The sequence below is a fragment of the Colletotrichum costaricense genome, assembly GCF_030867565.1.
Source record: "Colletotrichum costaricense strain IMI 309622 chromosome Unknown Scaffold_8.1, whole genome shotgun sequence".
Classification (NCBI taxonomy): domain Eukaryota; kingdom Fungi; phylum Ascomycota; class Sordariomycetes; order Glomerellales; family Glomerellaceae; genus Colletotrichum; species Colletotrichum costaricense.
This window is the reverse complement of record NW_026848237.1, coordinates 2306782-2331328: the sequence shown is the minus strand read 5'-3', so window position 1 is coordinate 2331328 and position 24547 is coordinate 2306782. Positions and strand designations below refer to the sequence as shown.

At 54.0% G+C, this 24547-nt stretch overlaps 9 protein-coding genes across 9 annotated transcripts; 3 read left to right on the top strand and 6 right to left on the bottom strand.

Annotated features, from left to right (window-relative positions):
- Positions 1–1169: 1169 nt before the first annotated feature.
- Positions 1170–1304, bottom strand: CCOS01_08791 (uncharacterized protein; the record flags this gene model as incomplete). The annotated part of the gene is made up of 1 exon (XM_060456952.1): positions 1170–1304. One exon carries the CDS (start codon positions 1302–1304, stop codon positions 1170–1172), a length of 135 nt encoding a protein of 44 aa, XP_060313226.1.
- Positions 1305–1759: 455 nt separating this feature from the next.
- On the bottom strand, positions 1760–3337 carry CCOS01_08790 (uncharacterized protein; the record flags this gene model as incomplete). Its single annotated transcript, XM_060456951.1, has 5 exons — positions 1760–1905; positions 1974–2071; positions 2166–2468; positions 2745–2883; positions 3202–3337. The coding sequence occupies 5 exons, from the start codon at positions 3335–3337 to the stop codon at positions 1760–1762; spliced, it is 822 nt and encodes a 273-aa protein (XP_060313225.1).
- A 3415-nt stretch (positions 3338–6752) lies between these two features.
- CCOS01_08789 (uncharacterized protein) lies at positions 6753–7046 on the bottom strand (the record flags this gene model as incomplete). The annotated part of the gene is made up of 1 exon (XM_060456950.1): positions 6753–7046. One exon carries the CDS (start codon positions 7044–7046, stop codon positions 6753–6755), a length of 294 nt encoding a protein of 97 aa, XP_060313224.1.
- A 3611-nt stretch (positions 7047–10657) lies between these two features.
- CCOS01_08788 (SWR1-complex protein 4) lies at positions 10658–12616 on the bottom strand (the record flags this gene model as incomplete). The annotated part of the gene is made up of 1 exon (XM_060456949.1): positions 10658–12616. One exon carries the CDS (start codon positions 12614–12616, stop codon positions 10658–10660), a length of 1959 nt encoding a protein of 652 aa, XP_060313223.1.
- Positions 12617–13012: 396 nt separating this feature from the next.
- On the top strand, positions 13013–14196 carry CCOS01_08787 (emp24/gp25L/p24 family/GOLD; the record flags this gene model as incomplete). The annotated part of the gene is made up of 3 exons (XM_060456948.1): positions 13013–13477; positions 13615–13920; positions 14047–14196. The coding sequence occupies 3 exons, from the start codon at positions 13013–13015 to the stop codon at positions 14194–14196; spliced, it is 921 nt and encodes a 306-aa protein (XP_060313222.1).
- A 1220-nt stretch (positions 14197–15416) lies between these two features.
- Positions 15417–17858, bottom strand: CCOS01_08786 (pentatricopeptide repeat domain-containing protein; the record flags this gene model as incomplete). The annotated part of the gene is made up of 1 exon (XM_060456947.1): positions 15417–17858. The coding sequence occupies one exon, from the start codon at positions 17856–17858 to the stop codon at positions 15417–15419; it is 2442 nt and encodes an 813-aa protein (XP_060313221.1).
- Positions 17859–18317: 459 nt separating this feature from the next.
- On the top strand, positions 18318–18947 carry CCOS01_08785 (cwf18 pre-mRNA splicing factor; the record flags this gene model as incomplete). The annotated part of the gene is made up of 1 exon (XM_060456946.1): positions 18318–18947. The coding sequence occupies one exon, from the start codon at positions 18318–18320 to the stop codon at positions 18945–18947; it is 630 nt and encodes a 209-aa protein (XP_060313220.1).
- A 100-nt stretch (positions 18948–19047) lies between these two features.
- Positions 19048–20078, bottom strand: CCOS01_08784 (uncharacterized protein; the record flags this gene model as incomplete). The annotated part of the gene is made up of 2 exons (XM_060456945.1): positions 19048–19750; positions 19810–20078. 2 exons carry the CDS (start codon positions 20076–20078, stop codon positions 19048–19050), a joined length of 972 nt encoding a protein of 323 aa, XP_060313219.1.
- A 1531-nt stretch (positions 20079–21609) lies between these two features.
- CCOS01_08783 (R3H domain-containing protein) lies at positions 21610–24302 on the top strand (the record flags this gene model as incomplete). The annotated part of the gene is made up of 5 exons (XM_060456944.1): positions 21610–21660; positions 21747–22615; positions 22666–22998; positions 23048–23522; positions 23571–24302. The coding sequence occupies 5 exons, from the start codon at positions 21610–21612 to the stop codon at positions 24300–24302; spliced, it is 2460 nt and encodes an 819-aa protein (XP_060313218.1).
- Positions 24303–24547: the final 245 nt, after the last annotated feature.

Genomic DNA, 24547 nt, shown 5'->3' with positions numbered 1-24547 from the left:
CAAGAAATGCAGATGCAAAAGAGTTGGAGCGAACATTGGGCAGCAGACACGTTAGAGATTCACTCACATGAAATATCCCTATTGGGATGTTGTCTGGAGTTTTTGGCTGCCTTGACAACAACTCGACTTGAAAGTTGTGTGTACTGTGTAGTACCTGGCTATGTTTGCTGGCGGTAACCCAGGATTGGTACAGCCTTGGATCCGACACGAGGAAACGAGCTAGGAGTATCCGCAGATGCGATGTTCTGTCTGCGTTGGAGAAGAAATAGGTGCTCCAGATGAACTCGGCCCTTGGAGCAGTTCAGCGCATGCGTGGTCTTGGCTTGACGGACGGGGTTCGTATTGCGGTTGCGTCCGGCCAGGGATGACAATGACGATGACGATGGGGACGCTCAAGGTCGAAATTGGGATCTAATGTAGACAATGAGCTCCGCAATTTGCTCGCAATTTGCCGTACCGGTGGTAGTTGGATGGTTGCCCGTGCCGAGAGAGGTGATGGCAGTGGTGAGATGTGTGTTGTTGTGAGTGTGCGTATGAGACGGAAGCAGGCAGATGAATATTCGCGCCTGCGATTCGGTGTGTCGCCTGCGAGGAAGTAGAGAGTATCAAAAGAACCAAAGGGGAAACTGCGCCGGCGTTGTTCTCCTTAAAGGTACCGTGCGCCTCTCTTTCTCTCTCTCGTCTTCTCTTTCCCCAAAGTTGAGAAAGAGAAAGACAAAAAATCAAAAGGATGAGAATGGAGTATTAGTCCAGCTTCTTGCCGCTGCCCTTGTGTCCAATTGTTCAAGGCCCGTCTCTTTCCTTTCTCCCCGTCTCAGGGGTTTGTCCGAGTCGAGGGATGATGGCTGCTTTGTATGGCGGCGCTTGAGCGTTTTTTGACGCGCGATTATGCTGCGCCTGTTCGGGGGGTGGAACACTGAAGAGTGAGGAGACAATTTCCCACGTCGCGAGCCACTGAGGTAAGGTGAGGTGACTTGTGGCTGTAACGCGACTCGGATTGCAATGTATTCCGCTAAACCCGGTATAAATGCCAGTTCAAGTCAAGAATGCTGGACGGGTAGGGATATCCGTCTGTATCGATGTTTGAACCTTGCCTGCCGCGCACCGTTTGCCTCTGGGGTGTAGAGAGTGAACGTGTAGAGCGCAATGAATCTGCCCTGCCTGATGAGTTAGGCTGCGTGACTGTGAAGAGGAAATAGTTTTGGTGGTGTCGGATGTTGACGGGTGGGATGGGCGAAAGAGTGAGATGACAAGAAAGTGTAAGTGTGACGAAGGGGGGGGGAGAGGGTAGGGAATATGTTCATATCATGTGGAAGTGCAAGTGGTAGTGGTAGCGGTAGCGAACCTCGAGTGTGAAAGTGGTGGTCGGGGTGGTCGTGGTCGTGTCTTGGTATCTAATCGTTTCGAGGTACCTTTACTCTTCCACTCTCTCTCTCGCGCGCTCTGTCTCTGTCGTATCCGTACTCCGTTCGTAGTGCACCTACTCCGATGAACTGTAGAATGTATCCGCAGAAGCGTCTGGCATCTGTAGCCGCAGCCTTAGTTCGTCCCCGTAGCCGTCGTGGTGGGCAAGGAAAGCAAGGCAAGGTCAGGTATGAACCAGTCGTTGACAAGCCGGCACTGTCGAAAGTCTGAGGTGTAGGCGAGCCAAGGGCTACCCTTGATAGTGCGGGAACCAGCCAGCCTTTTTCTTTTTTTCTTTCTTCCCTCCCGATGTTACGCGCTCACTCGCCAAAGCTCAACTACAATGGCCAAATAATTAAGAAGAAGGATCTCTGTGTGTCCGTCGTCCGTATTCAACGTCCACGCTGGGCTGCGACCGCAATTGCAAGGGAACGAGAAATACCTCTCGGGATAACAGGGACGAGACGCTGGTCTCGGCGGGTGCCTCGTTACTTTTGTATCCTGTACGGATCAAGAGAAAGACACTACAAAATCTCTCCAAAAAGTACCCAGAGTGTGGCCTCACTCACTTTCTTCTTGATCCTGGTTCCCTTCTCCCGCGAAATCCCACCTTGAGTGCTGCATCCACACATAGAGCCCCCTCCTCTCGCTCGCCCTTCCTCTCTCTCTGTGTGTGTGTGTGCAAGTGTTGGTCTGAACATGCAAGAGGCATCCGTATCGCCTCTCTTCATCTTCTCCTCCCCTTCCTGGGTCATACATACGGATCCATTCCTCCCAGACACCCCAGTCCTTCGTCGCTAAACCCGGGAAACACGAGCAGCATTGGGTCGCGGCATGGCGCTTCCCACGGGTACTCGACCGCCACAAAGTACTCGCGCGATACTGCTGCCAGTAGCCACTTGCGTTTGTCGTCGCTTCCACGGCCACCAGCTGGGTCCCCTGGCGAGGCATGAACAAGGGGGGGGGATGGTATGCAGAAAGGAGGGGGCGTGTCGACAGGCCATTGGAGACTTGGGGAGAGGGCGTGAGCCACGACCTCTGCAACCCGCGTCTGGTCGCTCCAGCTGTACGGAGTACGTATCACAACTCAACTGAACTGTGCTTGACGGTAGGTCGACCTGGGCTAGCCGGGCCTGGGCTGGGATATGTCCGCCGTGCTTGTGCCCATCGCCGTTCCTGCTCGCCTTGCCTCCATCCCCAAATCGAGCTCCCCCGTGAGTCCAAGACCGTTGCCCTTCCAAGCCGTGGAATGGCAAATATCTCCTTTCTCTTTGCAACCTTTGTCTCTCATCTCCCGTAGGCTCGATGTCATGAGTGAGAGACAATTTGACTATGCCCACCAACTATTTTCCGTGTCGCGGTGATTGGTCTCCAGGCTACAAGGGTTGGCACACACCATCATCTCGCGGGCCTCACCGGCCGTATCGCCCACCTCCCCGCGATGCGATATTGGGCTAAGTGATGCATAATGGCAGTGTCCTGTATCTGTACACGTACTGCACCGTAGTGATATAGGAAACTGAGGTAGTGTGCACGTACGCACACATGTGTGCTTGATAATACGTCTCTTAACCTCTGCCACGTGATGGGGGAGGTTGATGGAGGGATCTGCCATCCTGCTACCCTCCCCCCCTTTTGAAGGCTACCGGCGCATGGCAAGGTGTGTTTTTGGCCCCCGCTCTGCCGCGGCCGTGAGCCGTCGTCATTTCCAGTGTCTCCAGAGTTTGGGGGCAGGAAACAAGCGACCGCCCATGACAAGAGCCGCCGGCTGCTTTCGCCAAAGACGCAAGGACTCACTTCCAGCATGGCGACGACCCGGGCCCATGATTTCGCCAGCGGCCAGCCTGCATCCGCTAGCCCTGTCAACCTTGACATGCTCGCCGCTCGTCACTGTCCCGGTCATATCGTCAGCATGCCGCCTCGACTCCACCATCCCAAGATTTGTACAACTTGACCGACTGTCGTTGCCTGAGCAAAGCGTTCCAGACAGTCAGACACTCTCGCGGTTCACCAAGAAGGCTCCTCGCGCATCCGGAGACGCTGCCCGCCTGTAGCGTTACACTGGTTTCCACTTGTCGCTCTCACGAAGCTTGACCCTCGTTGTAACCCTTTTGACCGCTGTTTGGCCAGGGTCGAATTATCAGGTGTGCCGTGCCGCAGAGAACTGACGCCAGGGTCTCCCACGTTTCTTAACTCTGGCAGGAAACGGCTTTGATACGTTCAGGAAGGTGAAGAAAGGAAACCCCGAGGCCTAGGTGTCGCTTGGTCCACCAGGTCCGGACCAAGCACCCCGGCCATTGCTATAAGACGCAGGACGACCGCCCCTCGGTGCAGAAGCAATCCTGGTCGAACCTTTGGTCCCTTCATCCGCTCACGTCTTCATAAATAGCACATGGCCACGCGGTAGTCCATGTCAAACGGGGTCTCATCCTCGTCATAGTGGCCATAGTTGGTTTTGACTCGGGATGGAGCGGTGGTACAGCGGCTGTTTCGGAGTGTTGAGGACCTTCATTACCGTGTGCAACAATGACCCTTCTGACGATAGGTGCTCAGATTGGACGGAGGTTCACTCTCAACGGGAAAATACTGTGAACATCCGCCAACCAGACTGAGCTATCAGCGAAATTGCCTCGTACCCCCCGGCGCAAGGTAGTAGTGGTGAGGTGAGAGCGAGCATTGCCGGCGGATGCGGTTGATCATCATTATGTAGCAACCAATGGAGCTGTCAGGATAGGGTCCCCGTGCCATGTAGTTTGACGCGATCAGTGACATCTTCTCTTCTCTTCCCCTTCTCTGCGAGCCCACTTCCCTTCGCCGCGTCTAAAAAGCACGCTCAGCGTCGTAGCTAGACCCTCAAGTGTGACGCCAACGTCGGGTATCGTCGTCAACAACCAGGCTTAGCTGGCTGTGGCTCGTATTGTCATCCCGTTCGATTGCAATCTGCAGCCGCCAACTGGGCTAGCAAACGCGGCAGTGCACCAAGCCAACCGTCTAGCAGGTTTTGGTGTCGAGTTGGCGTGAGATTAGTGAGGGGATAGTCCCATTTCCGCGTCCGCGCTGAGCCGTGTCTCGGCCCTTGGCTCCGTTCTTCAGCGTGACAACCAGTCGCGGGAGACTTCGACTTGTGAGGTATCCGTACGCAACAGCACCGTCTGCACCGCTCATCTCTAGGTGGCATTCTCTGTGCGCGGGTGTCTCCCGGTATGTAGCGACCCTGTAGGGTTGCAATCACTAGTAACTCTCCATGCGTTTGTCGCAACAATCTGGCCGCGCAATTGTCCGGTCGCGGCAGCGCATGCACCAGTCTTGTTCCGGAAACAGCTACCTACGAAATACAGATCGCGGCTGCCAATCTCTTTGCTCGTTAATCGGGGTGTTGATTTTGGGCGTTTGTCTCAGGGATCAGATACCTAGGCTGAGTGGTGGGTGTTCCTGTCGAGACTTGAGAGAGATGGATGGGGACGGTCTGGATGTGCGGCACAGAGCCCAGGTGAAGTGAGTTCGGCGATAGCACTCAGAGAGAGTGACCGTAGTGACTGTCCCATCTTTTTTTCCCAGGTTCCCTTCACATTCAAGTCTGGTGGTGGATTGGTGGTGTCTGCTCTCGTCCCTCTGACGGGGCAGGGGTGAAACAAAAACGTTAATCTTCCGATGTAGATGGACCAGGATACAGCCCAAGGTGGATTATTTTTAGCCGTGCAATCCTGGGTGGGACTGAGAGGGCAACTTGACTTTCAGTCTGCGTTGTTGGGCTATTTACCCCAGCTTTGCCCGGAACCGATCCGCTCGTCTCGTCTCGTCTCTTTGTTGCGTATGTGAGGGCAAGGCGTTGGAAGAGAAGGCATTATGTCGTCGGCTCTGACGGCGGTCAAAGTGTCTCCAGACCAAAGGGTATCGCAAGTTGTTGCACCCCTTCCTTTACATCGTGCGTAGCGCTTGTCGCAGGGCGGGTGTGCGAAAAGAAAAGAGAAAAAAGCGCGGAGGCGTCCGAGTCGACCCTCCCACCCGCACCAGCGTCGCCCTCCGCTCCTCGCCCGGGTATCTTTACCGCCGCGACCCACCCACACCTACCGTGATGGCAGCTAAGCGGCATCACTGGTCTCATTGGTTCGCGACAAGTCGATATGCAGCCAACGAGAAGCCCTGATGTGCGGGAGGAGGAGAGTTGAGTAACAGGGCGGTTCGATTCGACACATGCGCTGTGACGAGACAGACGAGACTTTCTCGACGGCGCAACTTGCCCAATCTTCGGCAGTCCAATATTAGCAACCGGGACTACGCTGGCCCGTCGGTTTCGTTCCATGAGATATTGTTGCTCAAGGTGAGATGTCATGGGCTCTTCGCGATGCCGCGTAGAGTTTGACTCGAGGTTGATGAATTCCTCCACATCCTGCTTAGATCAGAGATAATGTGATGTGCGCTGCATTGGTCGGAGACTCATGCGGCTATCACGATTTCGCTGCACAAGTGCTGACATCTTGTCACACACAGGCGCACAAGCGCACACCTCCTTCACCGTCTATTGCGCATACCAAAGGTAAGGCATTATGATCTTTGGCCATCAGATTCAGGAGAAAATTAAGTCAGAAATGCGAACGGCCTGCAGCTGACTGGCTTCTCAACTTGACTTTGCAAACGACGTTATGTTTTTGCTTAGTCGTTGCAGCTTTGACCAGGCGCCTGGAGATATCGCCCGACTCATGTATTTGGCAGCGGATGTTCTCCTCGAGGTATACGCCAAGTTCCTCTAGAAAAGCCGTGGCTTGTGTTGCTTGCGTCTATCGATGCGACGAATCACAATACTGTCTCGAAGTCAAGTCTGCAAATGATAATATCATAGCTGTATGCGTATGAACTTGGCCTTGGTGGAGCTTGTGAGTCCTTTGCCTGGTCGCTCGGTAATGAAGAAAGCCTAACCAGAAATTGTGGGAATGTCGTCTCGTGGGGCCAGCCGGAGCGAGAAGCACGAGGAGCGAAATGGAAGGCGTTTGAGAGCATCAGCACAATGGTGCAATGTATTTGCCGTATGGGGGTTCCCACTCCGCGACTGTGTCTGGTTGACCGTTGTTCATCTGTGTGACAGTGTCCACTGTCGCATCGAAAGATCAGACAAATGCGGAATGACCACCGCGATGTGGAGCACGGAAGGAAGGCAACGGTAGCAAACAGCGCAGAACCTCTGGGCCGCCAGCCGAACTGCTATATGTGTTAGGAGGCCGTCTCGCCAGATCCGTAATGAAATGACATGGCCGACGCGTCAAGTGTCATGGCAAATGCGGCATATCTTGGTCTCCTCCGACGAAGTAGGCAGGGGCGATTTTGGACGAGCGGGGATGAAAGGCGCAGGATCAAGAGTTGAAATGGAGCAAATTCGAGGACCGAGGTTGCAGGGAGCTGCGAGAGCGGCGAGTCCAAGAGGGAACCTTGGTAAAGCGAACAAAAGCGGGGCGACGGGATTCGAGAACGAGAGAAGTCAGGGACTCAGTTATTCTTTTGCAGTCGAGAATTAAACCCCTGGTCCGTCGTCTGTCGCATTGTGCCGTCACCAACTGATCAGGGATTGTGGAGGTGAGATAAACTGTGACAATAAAGTAGGGTAAGCAGAGGCAGGGGTAAAGGGGCACGGCAGCATAGGTGTACATACGTCGACCTATGGCGGGAGCCGAGACAGAGTGCCAGAGTGGTGACCGGCCATCCAGACGAGGTACAATCGGGTGTTGACGACGGTCGAGTGTGTTGGATGTGACGGTGATACATACCAGGCAGGCCAACAATCAGGTGGCTAGAGTAAGATTGACTGCGGTATGAGAAAACGAGGGGGACTGTATGGACCAAGGTTCGAGCCGGCTCGGGGAAGGCGAGAGCTGGAAACAAGACGGCGCCCGGATGGGATTGTGTTGGTTCTTGTTTAGGTAGTTATCGTCCGCAGGAGATGTCTCGTCCCATCCAATGTCCTGCAGGATGCTGCTATTCCTGGCCATCGGCGACTGACGACGAACGGCGTTCGGTTCCAACTTCCAGCAGACGATTGAGGGATGCGGATAATACACCCCGGAATTTACAGAAATATCGGGCCCACCACATCTCTATGGAGATGCTGAGCCCGTGGTTGGTCCAAAGCCGCCGAAACGAAGTTTGGTAATGCGTCTCATTGGCGATAGCAGCCCGGGCGGCGGCATTTGCTGGAAGGGAATGGAAATAATCCAAAGTGACTCATGGAAGAGTGCGAGAGAGAGTGTGAGCCTCGGTGTCTCGGGAGACGAGGGTCTGGCAAACAATCTGACGGGACAGAGTGGAGGGTCGCACAGGAACGATGAACGATTCGGCACCGTCGAGAAAAATCCTTGACGTTGATGAGGGCAATGGAACACTGGGACTCGATCTGCAGTTGTTGGTTCTTTGCGGGCGACGGGACATCCGCAGTTTGGGGGCTACCGAGCCCGCTTAGAGATTCAAGCGCGCTGACAGGGGGAAGGGGCCTTCCATGTCAGGAACCTACTGCCCAGTTGACAACTTCCATTGACGGAAGGACCCAGGTACCTGCCCACCTGCCCAGCTTCGGCTTGGGTAAAAGCGGCAGGAGGTATCCGAATCATCAACCTGCAGAGGCAAGAGCCTACCTTAAAGCACCCGGCCTGTTTCCGATTTTGCCGCCATTGATCAGTTCCTTCCCCAGGCTCCCATCAAGATGAATACCTTACCTGTTACAAGACTCCCGCAGTAAAGGCACCTCCACAGATTGACTGCTTGGCCCGCGACCACCTAATGTAGAAGGCACTCGTGGCACTCTAAGGTACTTGAGAATAGGTCCCCGGGCAGTATCACCTTGCCTTAGTCATCCGTAACTCGATGCAAACCACGGCTTCTTCAACTTAGGTTGACAAGCGTAGGGAAGGAGTGCCCTGTATGTTGTATCGTCGATCCAATCTCTTTCACTGCAAACTACGGATAATTTTATCTTCATTGTTCTCGATCATCGCAGCCTTGATGAAAACAACTGAACCCTGGGCCCTAAGAAATGTGACCTTCAGGTGGATACACTGGCACGACTGGCTCTCTTCTTCGGTTTCAATTTTTGAACAAAAGTATCCTTTTACTTGTTTTCCAGAATGGCGTCTACCACCTCTCAACTTGACCACATCACGCCTCATGTCTTCCTGCCATGTCTCTTCAGACGTAATTTTCAAACCCATTGTCGTCCAAGAGACGACCCTTATTTTCAGAAATACCGACGTGTTTCTAATCTTAGAAGTGTCAAGATCTCTGCCATGCACAACATCGCAGCTCCATCACACAAACCCTTACAACAGCTTGGCTTTCAGCCAATGGTGTCGCTCGACTCCAACTAAGCGCCCACTCATAAGCGCTCCCTCATTCTCCTCGCAAACGACAACTTCAAACTCCACGTTGCTGACTACCCTTCTTCTAGAAAAGTTCTCTTCCACCGCATGGCATGGCAATCTTCCCAAACCCATGAATTTCTACACTTTCGAGGCGCCTGGGTCTCTATTAATAACTACCGGACCCAACAGCAAGTTCCGCTCCTGGTCCTGGCATCTTTGACCGAGCGAGCGGCCTGCAGATCTCCCCTTCCCTAAAGGCCTGACTACAGCCCACTCCCTGTATCCGCGCCGTGCGGCACACGCGCCAGACGAGCAGTTACATGTCTAAATTTCTAGCTTTCTCAACCTGCAAGGTACGCAAGCGACCATACATCCCGCGTTCTCTAGCATGACGACAGCCTCTCGACGAACCGACGCCCAGGATACCTAAGGCTAGACACGGAGCCGAGCCCATTGTTCCCCAGCGTCACGCCGACGCCTCCTTCTCTGGACCTCGTCTAACCTCCCTCTCCATATGTATGAAACTCTTCTTCCCTGCAGGCAAGATCTCGAGATTGCCAATTAGGTCCCTGACGCGGCCGCCGCTTAATCTTGACGCCCTCCAACTCACACCCCCATCCGTGGACACAACAGAACCAGGACCCTGAAGTCAGTAGAAGCACGATCGTGGCACGAAGACCTTCACCGACATCATCTCGATCGGCCTCCAATCATTGGGCCGGCCAGTCTCGTCACAGGCGGGTCCAGAGATCTAAAGGGCCCTGGCAGTCTCGTGCGTTCATAAACCCCCCTTCCACCTTCCAGCAGACTATATGACCCGGCTCCGAGGCAAGCGGCATGCTATGATCAGTCACCTTCCCAACCGTAACCGCTCTCCACGTCGATATTTTTAGCTGCCGTTGCTATATTAAGATGATTAGCCTCACCTGCAGCCGCCTATGAGCTGCATCTTGCTTAATGAGACGTCACGTCCTGCGTTGAACTTCATGGGTTCCCCTACACCGAAGGGACCCTTATCTCTCGCAACCACCCTCTAATCCCGCCGCAATTATAATTGCAAAAGAAGCGAACTGCAGAGACTTATTCCATTTCTCCCTTTTTGAGTTGTCAAACTTGCCTCCTGTACTCCATAACCCTGGCACGATATCGTTGTAACAACACCAACTTACACGACATCCATACAAATGTGTAAGCGCGGGGCAAAAGCGACAAGGTTACCTCGAGGTGCAGCATTTTGATATTGCCCACCGCTAGGTTCCGGCTCTTCTGCATACCTATCGGCGTTTTTTTGTTTCATGATCCTCCTTTCCCATTGCTACTTCATCCCACTACGACATGGGCGCATCATCCAGACATGGGCACTTCGTCAAGACATGGGCACATCATCCAGACGTACCCCCGGTCACAACGCCCACGTGAAGCAAAGATACCCAGCAACGTCGGGCAAAAGCAGCAGTCCTGTTTCTTATTTTCCTTGTTTCAAGCTTTTCTACATTTTCCCACTAACCCCAGACAAACTCCGTAGAGGCGGCGGCTTTTCCCACATCGCTCTGCCTCGATACCTAAACCAACCCAATCAACTTTGCAGCTTGAACCCTTACCCGTCCCTGTCCACGCTCCCACATCTTGGTTCCAAAATATTGCCGCGGCCCTTTTGACCAATAATCCATACACCGACAGTTCGCGCTCGCATTTCCCATCACGCCCCACTCCCCGGTCTAAGAGGAAGGGGGTGGTTGGTCAGGCGCGGAGATGACTCCTTCGAGGTTCAATCTCAATTGTGTGTGTGATTATACATATCGTAAGGCACTTCATCCATCTTCGTCACGGCGCGTAGCGCCTTGCGTAGCTAGAAGGCAAAGTACCTGATTGTCTGACGGTACTTTGACGGTACATGGCCTTCACTTGCTTCACTTCTTCTGCCTCTTGGCATTCTTCTCCTCGCCCCCGGCACTCATGACGCTGGCGCTCCGTTTATGTGTTGCCCCACTGCTCCCCGGTCGCGCTGACTTTTCCTTCTCCGCGTCCCCCTTGCCCTCCTCCGTCGCGGCCGGCGCAGCAGCTGCTACGGCAGCTGCTTTGTCCCCGTCCGCAGCGGGAGTTGCCTCCCCACCGCCGGCGTCTCCGTTGGTTTTGGGTTCATCATCCTTGGATGGCTCGGCGGCAGCTTTAGGTTCGGCGTTTGCCTCGCTCTCGCCTTCGCCCTCGCCCCCTGCGGTGGTTTTGTCCTTCTTCTCTTCCGTAGACTGGCCTTGACCTTCGCCTTCCTTCTTCTCAGCAGCCGGGTCGGGCTCTGGCTGGTTCGCCTTCTCGCGCTCCGCCCTTTTGGCCAGCTCGAGCTTGATCTCGGCGTCAATCTTGTCCGTGACCTTTCTAGCATCAAGCAGACTGTTGACGGCGCCGAGCAGGAGCTCGTATTGGGCTGTTACCGGTGCTGTCGGCATAACTAGCCTTGGCGGGATGTCGAGCTCGTTGAGCGTGTTCATGATGCGCAGTTGCTGCTGGTTCGACTTGTGTGTAAAAAGCTTGTTGATCTTCTCGTAGCGGAACGTCGGTCCACTAGACAGGCGGTCGTGGTGCGTGACACCGTAGACGTGCATCTCGGCATCGTTGAGCTTGCGGCGTTCCTGCTGCTGCTGGCCCTTCTTTCCGCCTGCCGGCGCCGTCGGTGTCTGCGCGACGCTGCTAGGAGGTTCCTTTTGTGTTTTCTCCGCCGGGGTCGCAGCCGCCGCAGCAGCAATGCTCTCGCGGCGGTCTTTGTTGTCTGTTGACGCGGCCGTCGCTGTCGCTGCAGCCGCGGGCTGTTGTCCAGCGGGCGCGGAGGGGCTGACGCCGTCCGCTGCCATGAGCGACTTCCGCTTTTTGGACTTGTCAGCATTCATCAGGTTCTGCAGTAGAGTTTGTAACCCAGCACTGGACTTGAACGCGCTGATGTCCTGGTCAGTGTGTGGGTAGTCCAGACGGTTGTAGAGCTCCCGACGCTCCTCGTTGAAACGGTCGCTGCGTGCGAGAATGCGCTTGATCTCCAGTAGTAGTGATTCCTCCTCCTTGGCTTCCTCCTTGCTCCGGGTAAGCGCGTTGTTGGCGAAGTCCTTGCGCTGCTTCTCCTGGTTGGCGTTGAAGTTGGCCATGAGCTCATGAAGGGTGTACTCGGGTTGCGTCATGTACTGAACGGGCTTCTGCACCGCCATCATCTTTGCCGCAACGTCGTAGTAGCGCGCTTTGAGGTCCTCCATCGTCCTTGGTTTCGGCACGGGGATGATAGCCTTACTCTCATCCCCGTCTGCCGACGCCTCTCCATTGATCGCTTCTGGCAAGTAGTCGTATCGGTCCCATATGATCGGCCACCGTAGGTCAAAGTCCTTCACCAACCCTAGCAGGTAATCCGTCTCCTCCTTGCTCCAGTCGTCGTTTTGCAGGTTCGTCCGGTACTGGTCTTCGCTGTACTGCGGCACATCCACCTCCACGTTGAATTTCGCAAACATCGAGTTCTCGGGCTTCACCGCTGCCTGCTCCCCTTCCGCATCTTTCATTTCGGCGTCGCCACCCTGGTGCCCATTTTCCGTAGCCGTTGGTGTCTTGCGTTTCCAGTGCTTCAGTACTAATGCGCCGCTGTCGCCCCGTGCTGAGTTTGTGAAAGGCTTAAGTTCCCACTTTGTCGCCGGTTTCCTGCTTGCGAATCGCCGCTTCTTGAAGATCGATACTTCAGGAACGATGGCGATCGGGTTATCGCCGCCCAGATTCTGGACCTCACGGGCGAGACCCTTGAGATTCGGCCGCGGGCCGGACGTCTTCTGTTTTTTCGCCGGTCGGGGGCCTCCGTGGCTGTCGGGGAGATTGAGGACATCTCGCACGTCGGAGGACGTCATAATCGCGGTGGGTAGGGAGGAGGGAAGAGCTGGCTGAAGAGTAGTTGTGATGCTGCGCGAATGGTCGGAAGGGCGGATTTTATCTTCGATTGACGATTGCCACTAGTCTGCTCGATGGCATTGATTTATCGCTGACTTGTCACATGCATCAAGGAAACGGGTGTCGTATAGTTATTTTCGGGATATTCCGTCGATGACAGTGGGCTTCGTGGTTTCATGGAGTGGTTTCCGTCGAAGAAAGACGGAGACTTACAAATGCTTCTGTTCTCCGAAATCTCGAATCCAAAAAAGGTACATTTCTTTAGACGCGCAGGTCGCATTGGCAGGCGCGCAGTCTGTCGTTTGGGGACCGCACGTGATCCACTTCCTCCCCCAAGTCCCAAGAGGTAGTGGCCAATGCCACCCCTGTTCCACCACCAATTTTTCGAACGTGGCAGCTTTGAAAGTTACTCCCGCGCACCCTGGGACTTTAATGTGGGTACCCGAGCGAACTGGCTGACCTGGCGCTGTCGACTCGAAGAAACGAAGCATCTACAATTACACCCCCTCGACAGCCGACAGACGACGAGCACCGCGAATTTGAATCGACCCTGCCCCGAAAAACCTGCGGTTTGCCCTACACTTCGTCAGCTGCATTCAACTTCCGTCGTCGACAACATGAGGCCATTTCTCCCATTGCTCTCGCTGAGCGCAGTCGCTCAGGCGCTGTACTTCTACATTGACGGCACCTCGCCCAAGTGCTTCTTCGAGGAGCTCCCCAAGGACACGCTCGTCGTTGGCCACTACACTGCCGAGGAGTGGGATGACCGGATCAACCAGTGGGCCAAGCACGATGGTCTCAGCATCTACATTTCCGTTGATGTAAGTCAAACCCCTTGGTCGCGCATCCCCCCCCCCCCCCTTTTGGAGCTACCACATAGCTATAGGCACCCGGGTCACTCTTACTGGCGTGCCCACAAGAGCAAGAAGAAAATCCATGCTGATGATCTACCTCGTAGGAAACTTTCGACAACGACCACCGTGTGGTTTCTCAGCGCGGCCAGGCATCAGGTCGTTTCACCTTCACGGCTGCCGACGCCGGCGACCACATGCTCTGCTTCACCCCTTCTTCCACCTCTGGCCGCGCCGGCTGGCTCTCGCTCCACTCCCACAACGGTGGTATCCGTCTGACACTTGACCTCGCTATTGGCGAGAGCACCGAGATCGAGAGCTCCGACAAGAGCAAGCTCGAGGATATCGCGACCCGCGTCAAGGACCTCAACGCTCGTCTGCAGGATATTCGCAGGGAGCAAGTCTTCCAGCGTGTAAGTCTTCCACCATTAGAGCCGATACAGAAGCTTTCTCTCTCACTGTTCGAGACGGGAGAGATGGCGTCCATTTGGCGCCAATGTGTATCAAGGTACCAAGCAATGCTAACGAAAACGAATCAGGAACGCGAAGCCGAGTTCAGAGACCAGTCCGAATCCACCAACGCCCGTGTCATCAGATGGATGCTTATCCAGCTCACCGTTCTCGCTGTTACCTGCACCTGGCAATTGTCTCACCTGCGGTCATTCTTCATCAAGCAGAAGCTCACATAAGGGAAACAAAAATAGGGGTTGGGGCGTGCTTGTTGCGCCCCGCAAGAGCAGAGAAGGGTCGATTGGCCATGCTCAGTGCTTGGTAGGGCCTCGTACAGAGGGAGGGAGGCTTCCAAATTGCTCATTGCATCAGGCCACTGCGGCCAGGGGCTGGGCAACGGATTTGTAATGATATACACACCAATTGTAGCTACGAAAAGCGAGGCTCGGTCAATGAAGCATACGTCGAATGTCAGAATTCTTACTTGTATCTTGCGCGGCGAAATGTATAGTCATTGTACGCCACCAAACTCACATATCGCAATATTTTCCAATCTTGGGAAAGAGCTAGTTCTCCACTACTCATCTATGAACTTGCCCTGAGTGAAAGCCTCCATTTACAGCTAAATGCGCCGCATACGTGCCGTTATCAGATGGGACGGGTGTAGCAAGGCCGACCGCGCGTGAATCTCAGCTCAGAGTAAGGTCCTGAAGCTTCTTGTCCTCATTCGACTTTACAGTTAGCTATGTCGGAGGATTTCCAGCAAGACCGTTCCCGAGTGGCAACACGCAAGGGCTATCTCATTCGATCGCCAGTAAGTGATGTAAAAGCCTAACGGCAAAGCTGAGAAGGTCTGCAGCAGACCGGATCGAGCAGTGCTCATGTGTGGGCTGGGAACATGATCACAACGGTGATAGGATCAGATGAAATGTGAAGTCAGGCGGCTAATCCCAACTAGTCTTTTACCAGTCCGGTAGGCAACCGTGCAGTGGAGATGTTAATCTTGTCACCTGTTTGAGGCTCACAATACAGGAGTGGTAGAGACGCACAATAACCTCCATGTATATATGTAGCACTCATACGAGGGGAATCAAGTTATGGCGATCGCTGTCGAGACGGAAGGCAACAGAGCCTCATGCATGCTAGTGGCCTTGTCACCTCTTCCCAAGCTTCTATAGCATTCCAAGTGCACCAGATCGTAATTTTTCTTTTGAAAGTCACTTTTGGCTGCATGACTGGGAATACCTCTTGGGCTTATCCAAGGTTTTGATACCCTCCCATAGGTGAAGCTTGGAAAGTAAATACACAGTTCTCACAGCAGACACGAAGTTGCACTCAAATCAAAGAAGTCGGACATCGCTCGTCGTCTGAAGTAAATAAGAAGAGTGGGTATATTGCCATTCAAAAATGAATCCAGCGTCTCGTCAGCTCCTATATCCATACGTTGATTGCCCGCCGATCACAGCACACTCAGCCTCCCCTTCGCCTCAGGACCAAGCGGCAGCTCGGCCATCCTCTGCTCCTCAAGACTCTTCATCTCGTCCCGCGTCGCCCTCCGCGTGAGAGCGTCCTCCATCTTCCTCAGCGCGAGCTCCCTGTTGACCAGCCGAGAAAAGGCCCGCAGCGTAAAGTCGTCCGCCTCGTGCCCCGAGGCCTCGAGGCGCTGGAGGGACAGCACCGTCTTATTGACGTCCTGAGCCCTGGCGTAGCCCGCGATCAGGGTGTTCCAGGTGACCAGGTTCGGCTCGACGCCGTGCTGGCGCATTTGGGCGAGGATCCGCTCCCCGGAGCCCTTTTCCTTACTGAAGCCGTGCAGGAGGATGCTCCAGGTGAAGACGCTTGGAGCAGGGTGCAGCGGCGCGGGAGCAACCTCGGTCTCCTTGATCTCGCTCTGCGGGACTTTGCTCTCCTGTGCTTGTCTATCTTGAGCCCCAGTCTGTTGAATCTCGGTCTCCTTAACCTCAGTCCTCCTGCTGCCACTTCTCCCCTTCGAGGACTGCTTCGCTGCGTCGGCTGCTCTGCTCCGCTCTTCAAGCGTGTACTTGAGCATGTCGCCGACGATATCCAGCGCGGCACGAAGCATGCCTGGGTGCTTGCAGAGCGCCTTGATAAGGACATCATACATGAATGACCCCTTCTCCTGCACCAGCTTGGTGGCGCCGGGGCTACCCTTCAAAATCTCCTGTCTGAGGTACGCGTATAGTGAAATGAGGTTGATGGGCTGTGACATGCTCCTCACGTATGCGAGGAACATGATGCTCAGGGTTGCACTCGTCGGTTCCATCTTCTCATGGACGGTGGACATGGCCCTGTCAAGTGCAGGAAATAGTTGTCGCGCCAACTCCCAATCCGCTGGCATCTGCAGGCCTTCTTGGCCCTCGAGGTACATTGACAGGTCCACGGGAAGGAGAGCCTGCAATGGTGCCAAATGGAACACCTTTGAGTAGAAGTGTAACATTGGCCCAAAGGCCGGCATGACACCGGGCGTCCACTTGCAGAAGTGAAGCAGGCACATCAGTAGGTCGTTGAAGAAGGGAACGTCAATCTCATTGCCCTCGACAGCTCCTATGACGGCAGATTCGATACTCGACGGCGAAAGAGCTCGCTTTCCTCCGTCTAACAGAGTAGACCACATGATCATGTCTGGTTCAAAGTTGTGCCGCTGCATAACCCGGAACACCTCCTCTGCAACTTCATTCTGATCTGTCAGGCACAGCGACCTGATCACTGCCGTGTAGTGCACCATGTTGGGAGCAAAGCCATGCTCTATAAGGGTAACAAATGCGTCCGCAGCTGAAAACCCGTCGTCAACCTTGATTTGGCCACGCTTGAGACTCAAGATTGAGGTACACAAAGATGCCCATAGGCCTGAGTCGAGATCAACACCTTGGTCTGGGATAGAATCGATGGCCATCTGGAGAGCTAGGTTCTTATGTAAGGGGCTGACTGCAAGCCGTCTGGCCATATTTTGGAGAGTGTTGCTGTGGAGTCGGACGTCCTTTTCCCTCCAACAATCGTAAAGGGCAATCAAGGTGGGCAACTCTACCTCATGCGTCAGCATGTAGATGGTGTTTTGCCTCAGGGGGATATAAGCCGCAGGCAGACGTTCAAAGACCGTCACGACCACGTTACAAAGATGTCTTCTCTGCTCAGTAAACTCAGGCTTGGATAGTTGACTTTGCCACTTTGCGAGGAAGTGAATAGCATCACTGATGGCGTAACCCGGCGGCTTGATATCGCGGGTGGTGATTTCGAGTATGGCTGTAGCCCGATCAGGACAAGACCATAAAGCAGAGAACATGAGCTTTCGCCACTTTGTCTTCTTCTGCTCCTCAGTCCATGTCGGCCATTGCTCGATCGCGTCTTCAACGGCTTGACGGTCTTGGATCCAGCTGAGGACTTTTGGGACTTTGTAGCCTTCGCCGAAAGATGCGAATCCGTACAATCTTTTGCAGTCGTTTTTCCAATTCTCAAAGTCTTTCAACTCCTTCTTGGTCATGCGATGGCGGAGGTACCCATATTCCAGGTATCTTCTCTTCCTCTCTTTTACGAGCTCAGAAATCCAGGTGTCGGCATTTCCTGATGTGAATTCGTATTTCTTCTTCCTCTCTCCTCCATTCTTAGGGGACCATGTGTCGATGTTTTTCGAGGTGAACTCTGTTCGTTTCCGGCTTGTTTCGGCATTTATGGGTGCTCCGATAGGCGTTGGCGCATTTCTCGACCCTGGCTCGACTAATCTTTTTATTTTGCGAATTCGAAACGGCCGTTCTGTGGAGGGTTCTATAGCGGAAGTGGCATTGGGTCGAGCTTGGAAGGAGGTTTGGATATAACTATTCGCTGCGAGGTTGCCGCGTTGTCGGATGTGTCGTAGACATTGTCGGCCTGCTAAGGAGTGCGACATCGCAGGTGTAATATCGGGGCGTTAAAGCCAGAGCTTCCGGTCGTTACGGACAGGTATAGCTTCGCCGGCATTCGAGCGACGACGGTGCGACCGTGATTTTGTTAACTGTCTTGGAGCATCGAGGGTAAGGTATCCGAAGTTTGAGGCTGTAGTCTGTGAACTGGAGTCTTATTTTGTTTTTTTGCGACAGATGGTAGCTTCTCATAGACCCCTGGCGAGCTAAATGCGATTTTGAAGGATGGAAGACCGTGCATCCGCTAGTGCATTTCGTGGAAGTATCCCGCCATCGTAGCAATGGCTTGCCCCACTGCGAACCGAACTTGAACTTTCAACCTCCAAACTCCCGATTGAACGCGCTCACCAAAAGCCGCAATCTCACCAACACTCCAATTCGAAGAATATCTGGCCAACCTACCACAATACCGTTCGCTTCGATCAGTCTTTCTCTATTACAGCATCATGTCGAGCTCCCAAGCCACCCTAAGCGCGGTAACAGACGAGCGCAAAGCGCGCCTCGCGAAGCTCAAGAACCTCAAGAGAAAACAACCAGCGGATGAGATCGTTGCGCCAGAGTCAGAACGCGCAGCCTCGCCCCCAACAGAGCCGGACGTCACAAAATTGCACCTTTCCGGGCGCAACTACGACCCAGAAACGCGTGGTCCCAAGCTTGGCTTCGAGGCGCCCCCGACCCAAGACCTAGAGAATCCTACACTGGAAGAGCTCGCGGCAGACATTGAGGAGGATGTGAAGCAAAAGGCAACCGAAGATGCGCAGGATGACAAGGGTATCGATCTGTTCAAGCTTCAACCCAAAAAGCCGAATTGGGACCTGAAGAGAGACTTGGAGAAGAAGCTGGAGATTCTCAACGTTCGGACGGACAATGCTATTGCGAAGCTAGTAAGGGAACGCATCACAGGAGCTCAGAAAGCGGCTACACAGACCAAGCAAGTCGATGCAGGCAGCAGGGAGGGCGACGCAGCTGGAATTGATGGTATTGCATTAGTGGAAGGAGTGCGCGTACGCGAGAGGGAAGAAGAGGACGAGAGACGAGAGAAGGCGGACGAGGAGGATGACGATTTGGCTGTTTAACCAGCAAATCCTGGCGCGAGTGGCAGAATGCCTTTGTGTTTTTACAGTTGCGGAGCAGGCATAGACTCCATTTGACCTACAAATAATTGATACCCCATAGCTACCTATTTAGGGACTGTGTCAACGCCAGTCTCTTGGAAAATGGACTGAGACTGCGCTCTCGTTCTGGCTGTCGCTCAGATCCACCACCCTGCCTTTGGTTCTCACCACCTCGGCCCAGTGTAGGCTGAGGCTCGTCTCGATATCCGTCGTTTCTGCCAGCACGTCGACTTGGGCCGCTTTGTGGCCTCGCACCACGACGGTCGGGAGACCGGGACAACGACCGCCTGCTGCCAACAGCATCCATACCACGTCCTGAGGTGGATGAATCCCTGGAATCGGGCGAGTAGCGCGCATGACCACTGGCCGTTGGTCTAGCGTGATCCGCATCCCTCTGACGATAGTTCTGCTCCTGGGTTCCAACGGGTGAACGACTGTCCCTCGAAAGTGATCTCTGGCGGCGTCGAGGTGGGGACTGAGTCCGTCTGCTTGCTGCTGACCTTCTTGAGACAGAGCGACCGTCGTCGCTCTCCGGACTAAACGACCTCTGTCTCCGCAGAGCAGAGGCGGGAGATGGCGAGCGCCGCCTAGGAGGAGGCGATACGGAGCGGTTTGTTGAGATGGTGGAAACGGAGTCAACAGACTCGGATCGTCTGCGCTTACTCTCTGTTTGCCTGATGAGTTCGTCATCTCTCTCGTCTAGCTCCCTCTTTCTCGCTCGCTCAGCTTCCTTCTTCGCGAGCTCCTCATCGGCAATTCCTTTCCTACTCCACGAATTAGCCACCTTGAACGCATGAAATACAAACGAAGGTGAGAAACTGACTTTCTTTGCGCGTCATCTGGCGTATCGTTTGTCAGTTTGGGCATCAGCTTCGGGTTGCGCAGCTGTTGAGTTCGGGACGGCCGAGACACATATGGTCGAGCCGTAGCCGACTCCTTGCATTCATAAGAGTAGTGACGTTCTGTGAGAGTCAGCTTGATATTTGCAACGTATGGTTTGCTTGTAGACTTATCTCTTTTGAGACACTTTTGACATTGGACGTTTGCTGGGGTGGACTGGCGAGGTCCGCCACGGCCTCTGTAGGGATGCATTGAATAGATTCGCTACTTGAGCGAAGGGTTTGCCGTAATTTGAATAGCCGTCGTTGCGCTGGCGTCTTCAATCAGGTTTTTGTTGGAATCGCACTGTTGTAAGTCTGGATGGCGATTGATGATCCGCTATGATGGGATCAACAGATGAGATTTTCTTCCGTTTTCTTGCTTGTTACGCGAGCCTTTGATACAACACTGGTGTTCTATTATTAGCGACGGGCTCTTTGGTGTTTCGCCGTTGCAGCTGAATTTCAGTTGTAACCAGCTCTGTAGAAAGTGGTTTACTTCAGCGACAGAGGAATGAGGTTTGGCTCCAACGATGGGCAACTCGGACGCTTATGTAAGGTGGAGGAAAGGATCGGAAAACCTGCACCAGCCTCAGAGGCACCAGCCACAGACCCAAGGTTTCCGTTAGGAATCTGCCGGCACTAAGCCACTCTCGGCACAGCCTCTGGTCTTTTTGTCTCTCACCAACTAACCTACCCTACCCAGGCCCGAGACCTGCTTGATGGTCATCAGAATTCCCGTATTCCGTTCCCAATCATACCCGACTCTTCAGCCTGACGTCCCACAAGACGTTGCGGAGGGGATGGCAGCCGTCTGACACCACCTTATCGACTTGAGACCGTTGTCCGCTCGATTGGGAGTTGCCAACACTGAAGCTTCTCGCTAAGGTTCTCTACTACGTCTCTGCGACCGAAGATACCTCGCAACTGATAGAATACAGAGAGAGAGTGTGTGTGTGTATGTGTGAGAGGGCCTCACGCAACACGAGTGTGAGATTGAGACATAACGTTGTCATCGGATTACGGATATCAGTACTTATTGAACCTAGCGAGTGAGGAGTGCGTGAGTGATTGATCTCGCACTGCAAGTTACCCGGGGTGAGTGAACAAGAAGCTGAGAGGTCGTTGGCTCCGTTCTCCAGTTTCCCCATCCTCTTTTTTCCCTTTGCAGCGCAATCCCAAAAACCCACACCACAGCTCTACCAATTCCCTCCCACTACCTTAAACCATCGTCTGCACCACACCACCCACACCACACCCCTCTCCCCCAAGCCCGTGACGGACTATCCGCCTCACAGGCCGCCAAAATTTCACGTCGCCTCGTCTCAACCGCTGCGCGCCTATCTACCAGCTTCCTGCAACCAACCTTTCCCACAACCACTGACGGATAGTCACTCAGGCGCACATCTATTCGACGACGAAACACGCAACGGACAACTCCCATTTCTCCCCTGCAACGAGAAACTGGGTCCATCATTCATCCAACATTCAGGAATCCAAAAGCTACGATGACGACCTTGTCCCGACGATGATCCACGGTATTTCTTCCTCTGCAGGCTCGCCTTGATCCAGTTTGTTCCTTGCTTTCGGACCTCGTCTTTAATCCTTTTTGACCCGGTCTCTTATTTCGTCTCATCGCGCGCCTACCATTCTACCTGCGCGAAGCTACTTCAGTGGACGACTTTCATTTCCATCTCACTACCCACGGCTGAAGTTGGGCCATCCTCCGAACCTCTTCACTGGCTATGGCTACAGCCCAGATGCCATCTGACATTCCTAAGCCATCTTTCGCAAAGGTGCGATTTGCTCCCGAGCTACCCCTCGTTCTCGAAGCTCAGTAGTTGCCTAGTGATGAATGCTGACAATCTCTGCGCTATTCTAGGTCGCTGCATCGGCATCAAAAGATTCCCAACCCGTCACTACCGTCAGACCAGTTGCTGCGCCAGCTCAAGCCCGTCCCAGCCAAGCTTCTTCTACCGGTGCCGCCTCCATACCCGCATCTGCCACTTCAGACGCAGTTGATACTCGCCAATCCGCAATCATGAACTCTACGAAGTCTGCGCCGACTGTCGCTAAGCGCGAGCCCACCCTGTCCAAGAAGCCCGATGCGACCGGTGCCGTGTTGGATGGATTGAAGGATTTGAGCATTGGGCAACCGACACCGAGCCTTGTTGTGAACGGAACAGGCTCTTCGTACGCTGAGCGATCAAAATCTATAACCAAGGATGGATCGGACGACTCCCAGAGAGCTGACTCCAGCTCGGAGCTCGGTACCAAGCCTCCCAGTCTGGACGGAAAGAGTATTACGTCGGGAACGACCTTTGCGCTGGACGAGAAGGAATCTCTGAGGCCGGATGACAGTGCCAGCGTCAAAGCCGCTGCTGCCGAGGATGACGATTCCTTCTCATTCCGGGGGCCAAACCTACCAAACTCCAGAATGGGTTCCGATATTGCGGCGCGTGCTAGAGGCATCATCCAGCTTGGCGACATGCCCGATCGCCGTCTAGCCCAACCTATCTCCGGCTCCTTGAGCCAAGGCATGATCACACCGCAGAGTGCTTCGTCAGATCAACCACAGATGCCCATCCCTAACGCTCTGTCTGCTAATCTCCCCGACTCTGCCAATCTCTTGAATACCATCTACGGACAGGCACCGGATGAAAAACTCTTGGAGGCTATGGCTTCCCCGAAGGATCGACTGTTTCTATTGCGATTGGAGGCCGAATTGATCAAATTTGTTCAAAATTCCAAGTGAGTACTGACGGATTGAATCAATGTGCAGTCACTAACAGCGATATCAGAGACCCGTACATGGACTTTCCGCCTTCAAATTCATTTTGTAGGATGCTCACACATAAGCTGGCTGACTACTACCGCATGACGCATCAGTATGAAGCTCGTGTGGGATCTGTCCGAATCTTCAGAACCCCTTACGCCAGAGTACCTGAGTCGCTTGCTAGTATCGCTGCTCCGGAAACCAATGCCGAAACGCCTCCTCCTCCAGCGGTCCTGCCTCGAAAGATCATGCGACGTGGGGAGGATGGGGAATTCGGTAGCAACAGCGCTTCTCCATCCAAGGCCACGTCTGAGACCGGCAGTGACTCTAAGGATAAGTCTGCTGCGGCAAATCAGAAGTATTTTGCCCGTCCTCCTCGAATGATTGCAACTTGCTGACTTGTTCAGATTGTCGAGAGAGCAGCGTGAAGAAGCGTACAAGCAAGCCCGAGAGAGAATATTCGGCAATTCTGAGAAGACTGGGGAATCTACGCCTGGTATGTGTGACTATCACGTTTCCTTCGGACCGCCACTGATCGTGTTCCAAGATAACGAAATCGAAAATGGCATTTCACGTGCCAGCTCTGTTTCGGCGAGGGAAAAGCCTGGTGTCAGCAAACGGGGCAAGACTGGGAAGCAGAGACGGGATGATTCAGACAGTTTCGACTCGAGACACAACTACACACCATACTGGGGGCCGCAGCAGCAGACTTGGGTGCCTCAACCTCAGTATGTTCCTGTGTCAAACCAATACGGTGCGCCGGTGCAGCAACCGTATCCCAATCAGATCCCCGCAGCCCCTTACAACACTACACCCACGCAAACATTTGCTCCCATGATGCCTAACGCGGGCTACAATGCGGGCTATCCTAACATGACGCCGGTAAGAAAACTCTTCCGTCCTCAACTTCATAAAGCTGATCGGGACTAGTATCCGCCTCCGGCAAACCAGGCCCAGTTCCAAGCTCCTCCGAATGCGAGGAACTATGGTGGTTCTGGCCCTACTCCTCCACAGCAAGGTTGGCAACCACAACCAGGGTTCGGACCGGCGCCGGTGCCGATGACTCCACCTTCGACGGCTAATGCCACGGCTTACACGCCTCGGGGTATGTCGGCGCCGCCCAGTCAAAGCACTGTTCCGTACATGTACGGGCAGTTGCCGGCCAACATCAACCCGAACGACCCAAAGAGCCAGCATCCCATCCCCGGCAGCTACAATCGCCACGCCTTCAATCCCAAGACGCAATCATTCGTCCCTGGGGGTGGCATGTCTCCGATGCAGCCACCACAGCCGCCATTCAGTGCTCCTGGATCTCACCACGGTAGCCCCCAGATCGGCTCACCACATCTGGCATACGCCGGTTATCAGCAGCAAGGACCACCAGCACCTTACGGCTATGCCATGGCGAGGCAAGGATCGAACAACTCGATTCCTTCCTACCACCCGCCTCCGCCCCAGCACCCTCATCACTTGAACCCTATGCCTCAAGCACCGGTTCATCATATTCCTCAACACCCCCCGCAACACATACCACAAAACCCCTCCCCTCATATTCCCAATAAACCCGCCATCCCTCAGGGTCCGGCTGGACAGACGTTCAGCCACCTGCCCCACTACGGCAACCCTGCTACTTTGCCGCAAAAGCCAAACATGGGTATTTAGGTACACGCTTGATGTTGTTGGACGGTCCATGGCAGAATGAACGGCGTACAGGGGTTTTAAAGGTACAGCATACTGGCGTTCACACAGGAGGGATAGGATGGCATCAGATCATGTAGGCTATTGCATGCTAGAACACTTACGCACCTTAATTATCACTCAAACCTTTTTTCAAAGTTTACGTACGTCGCAAGCTGAACAGACGTCTATTGTGTGTGTGTCTTGAATATTTGCATGAAAGCGTGAAT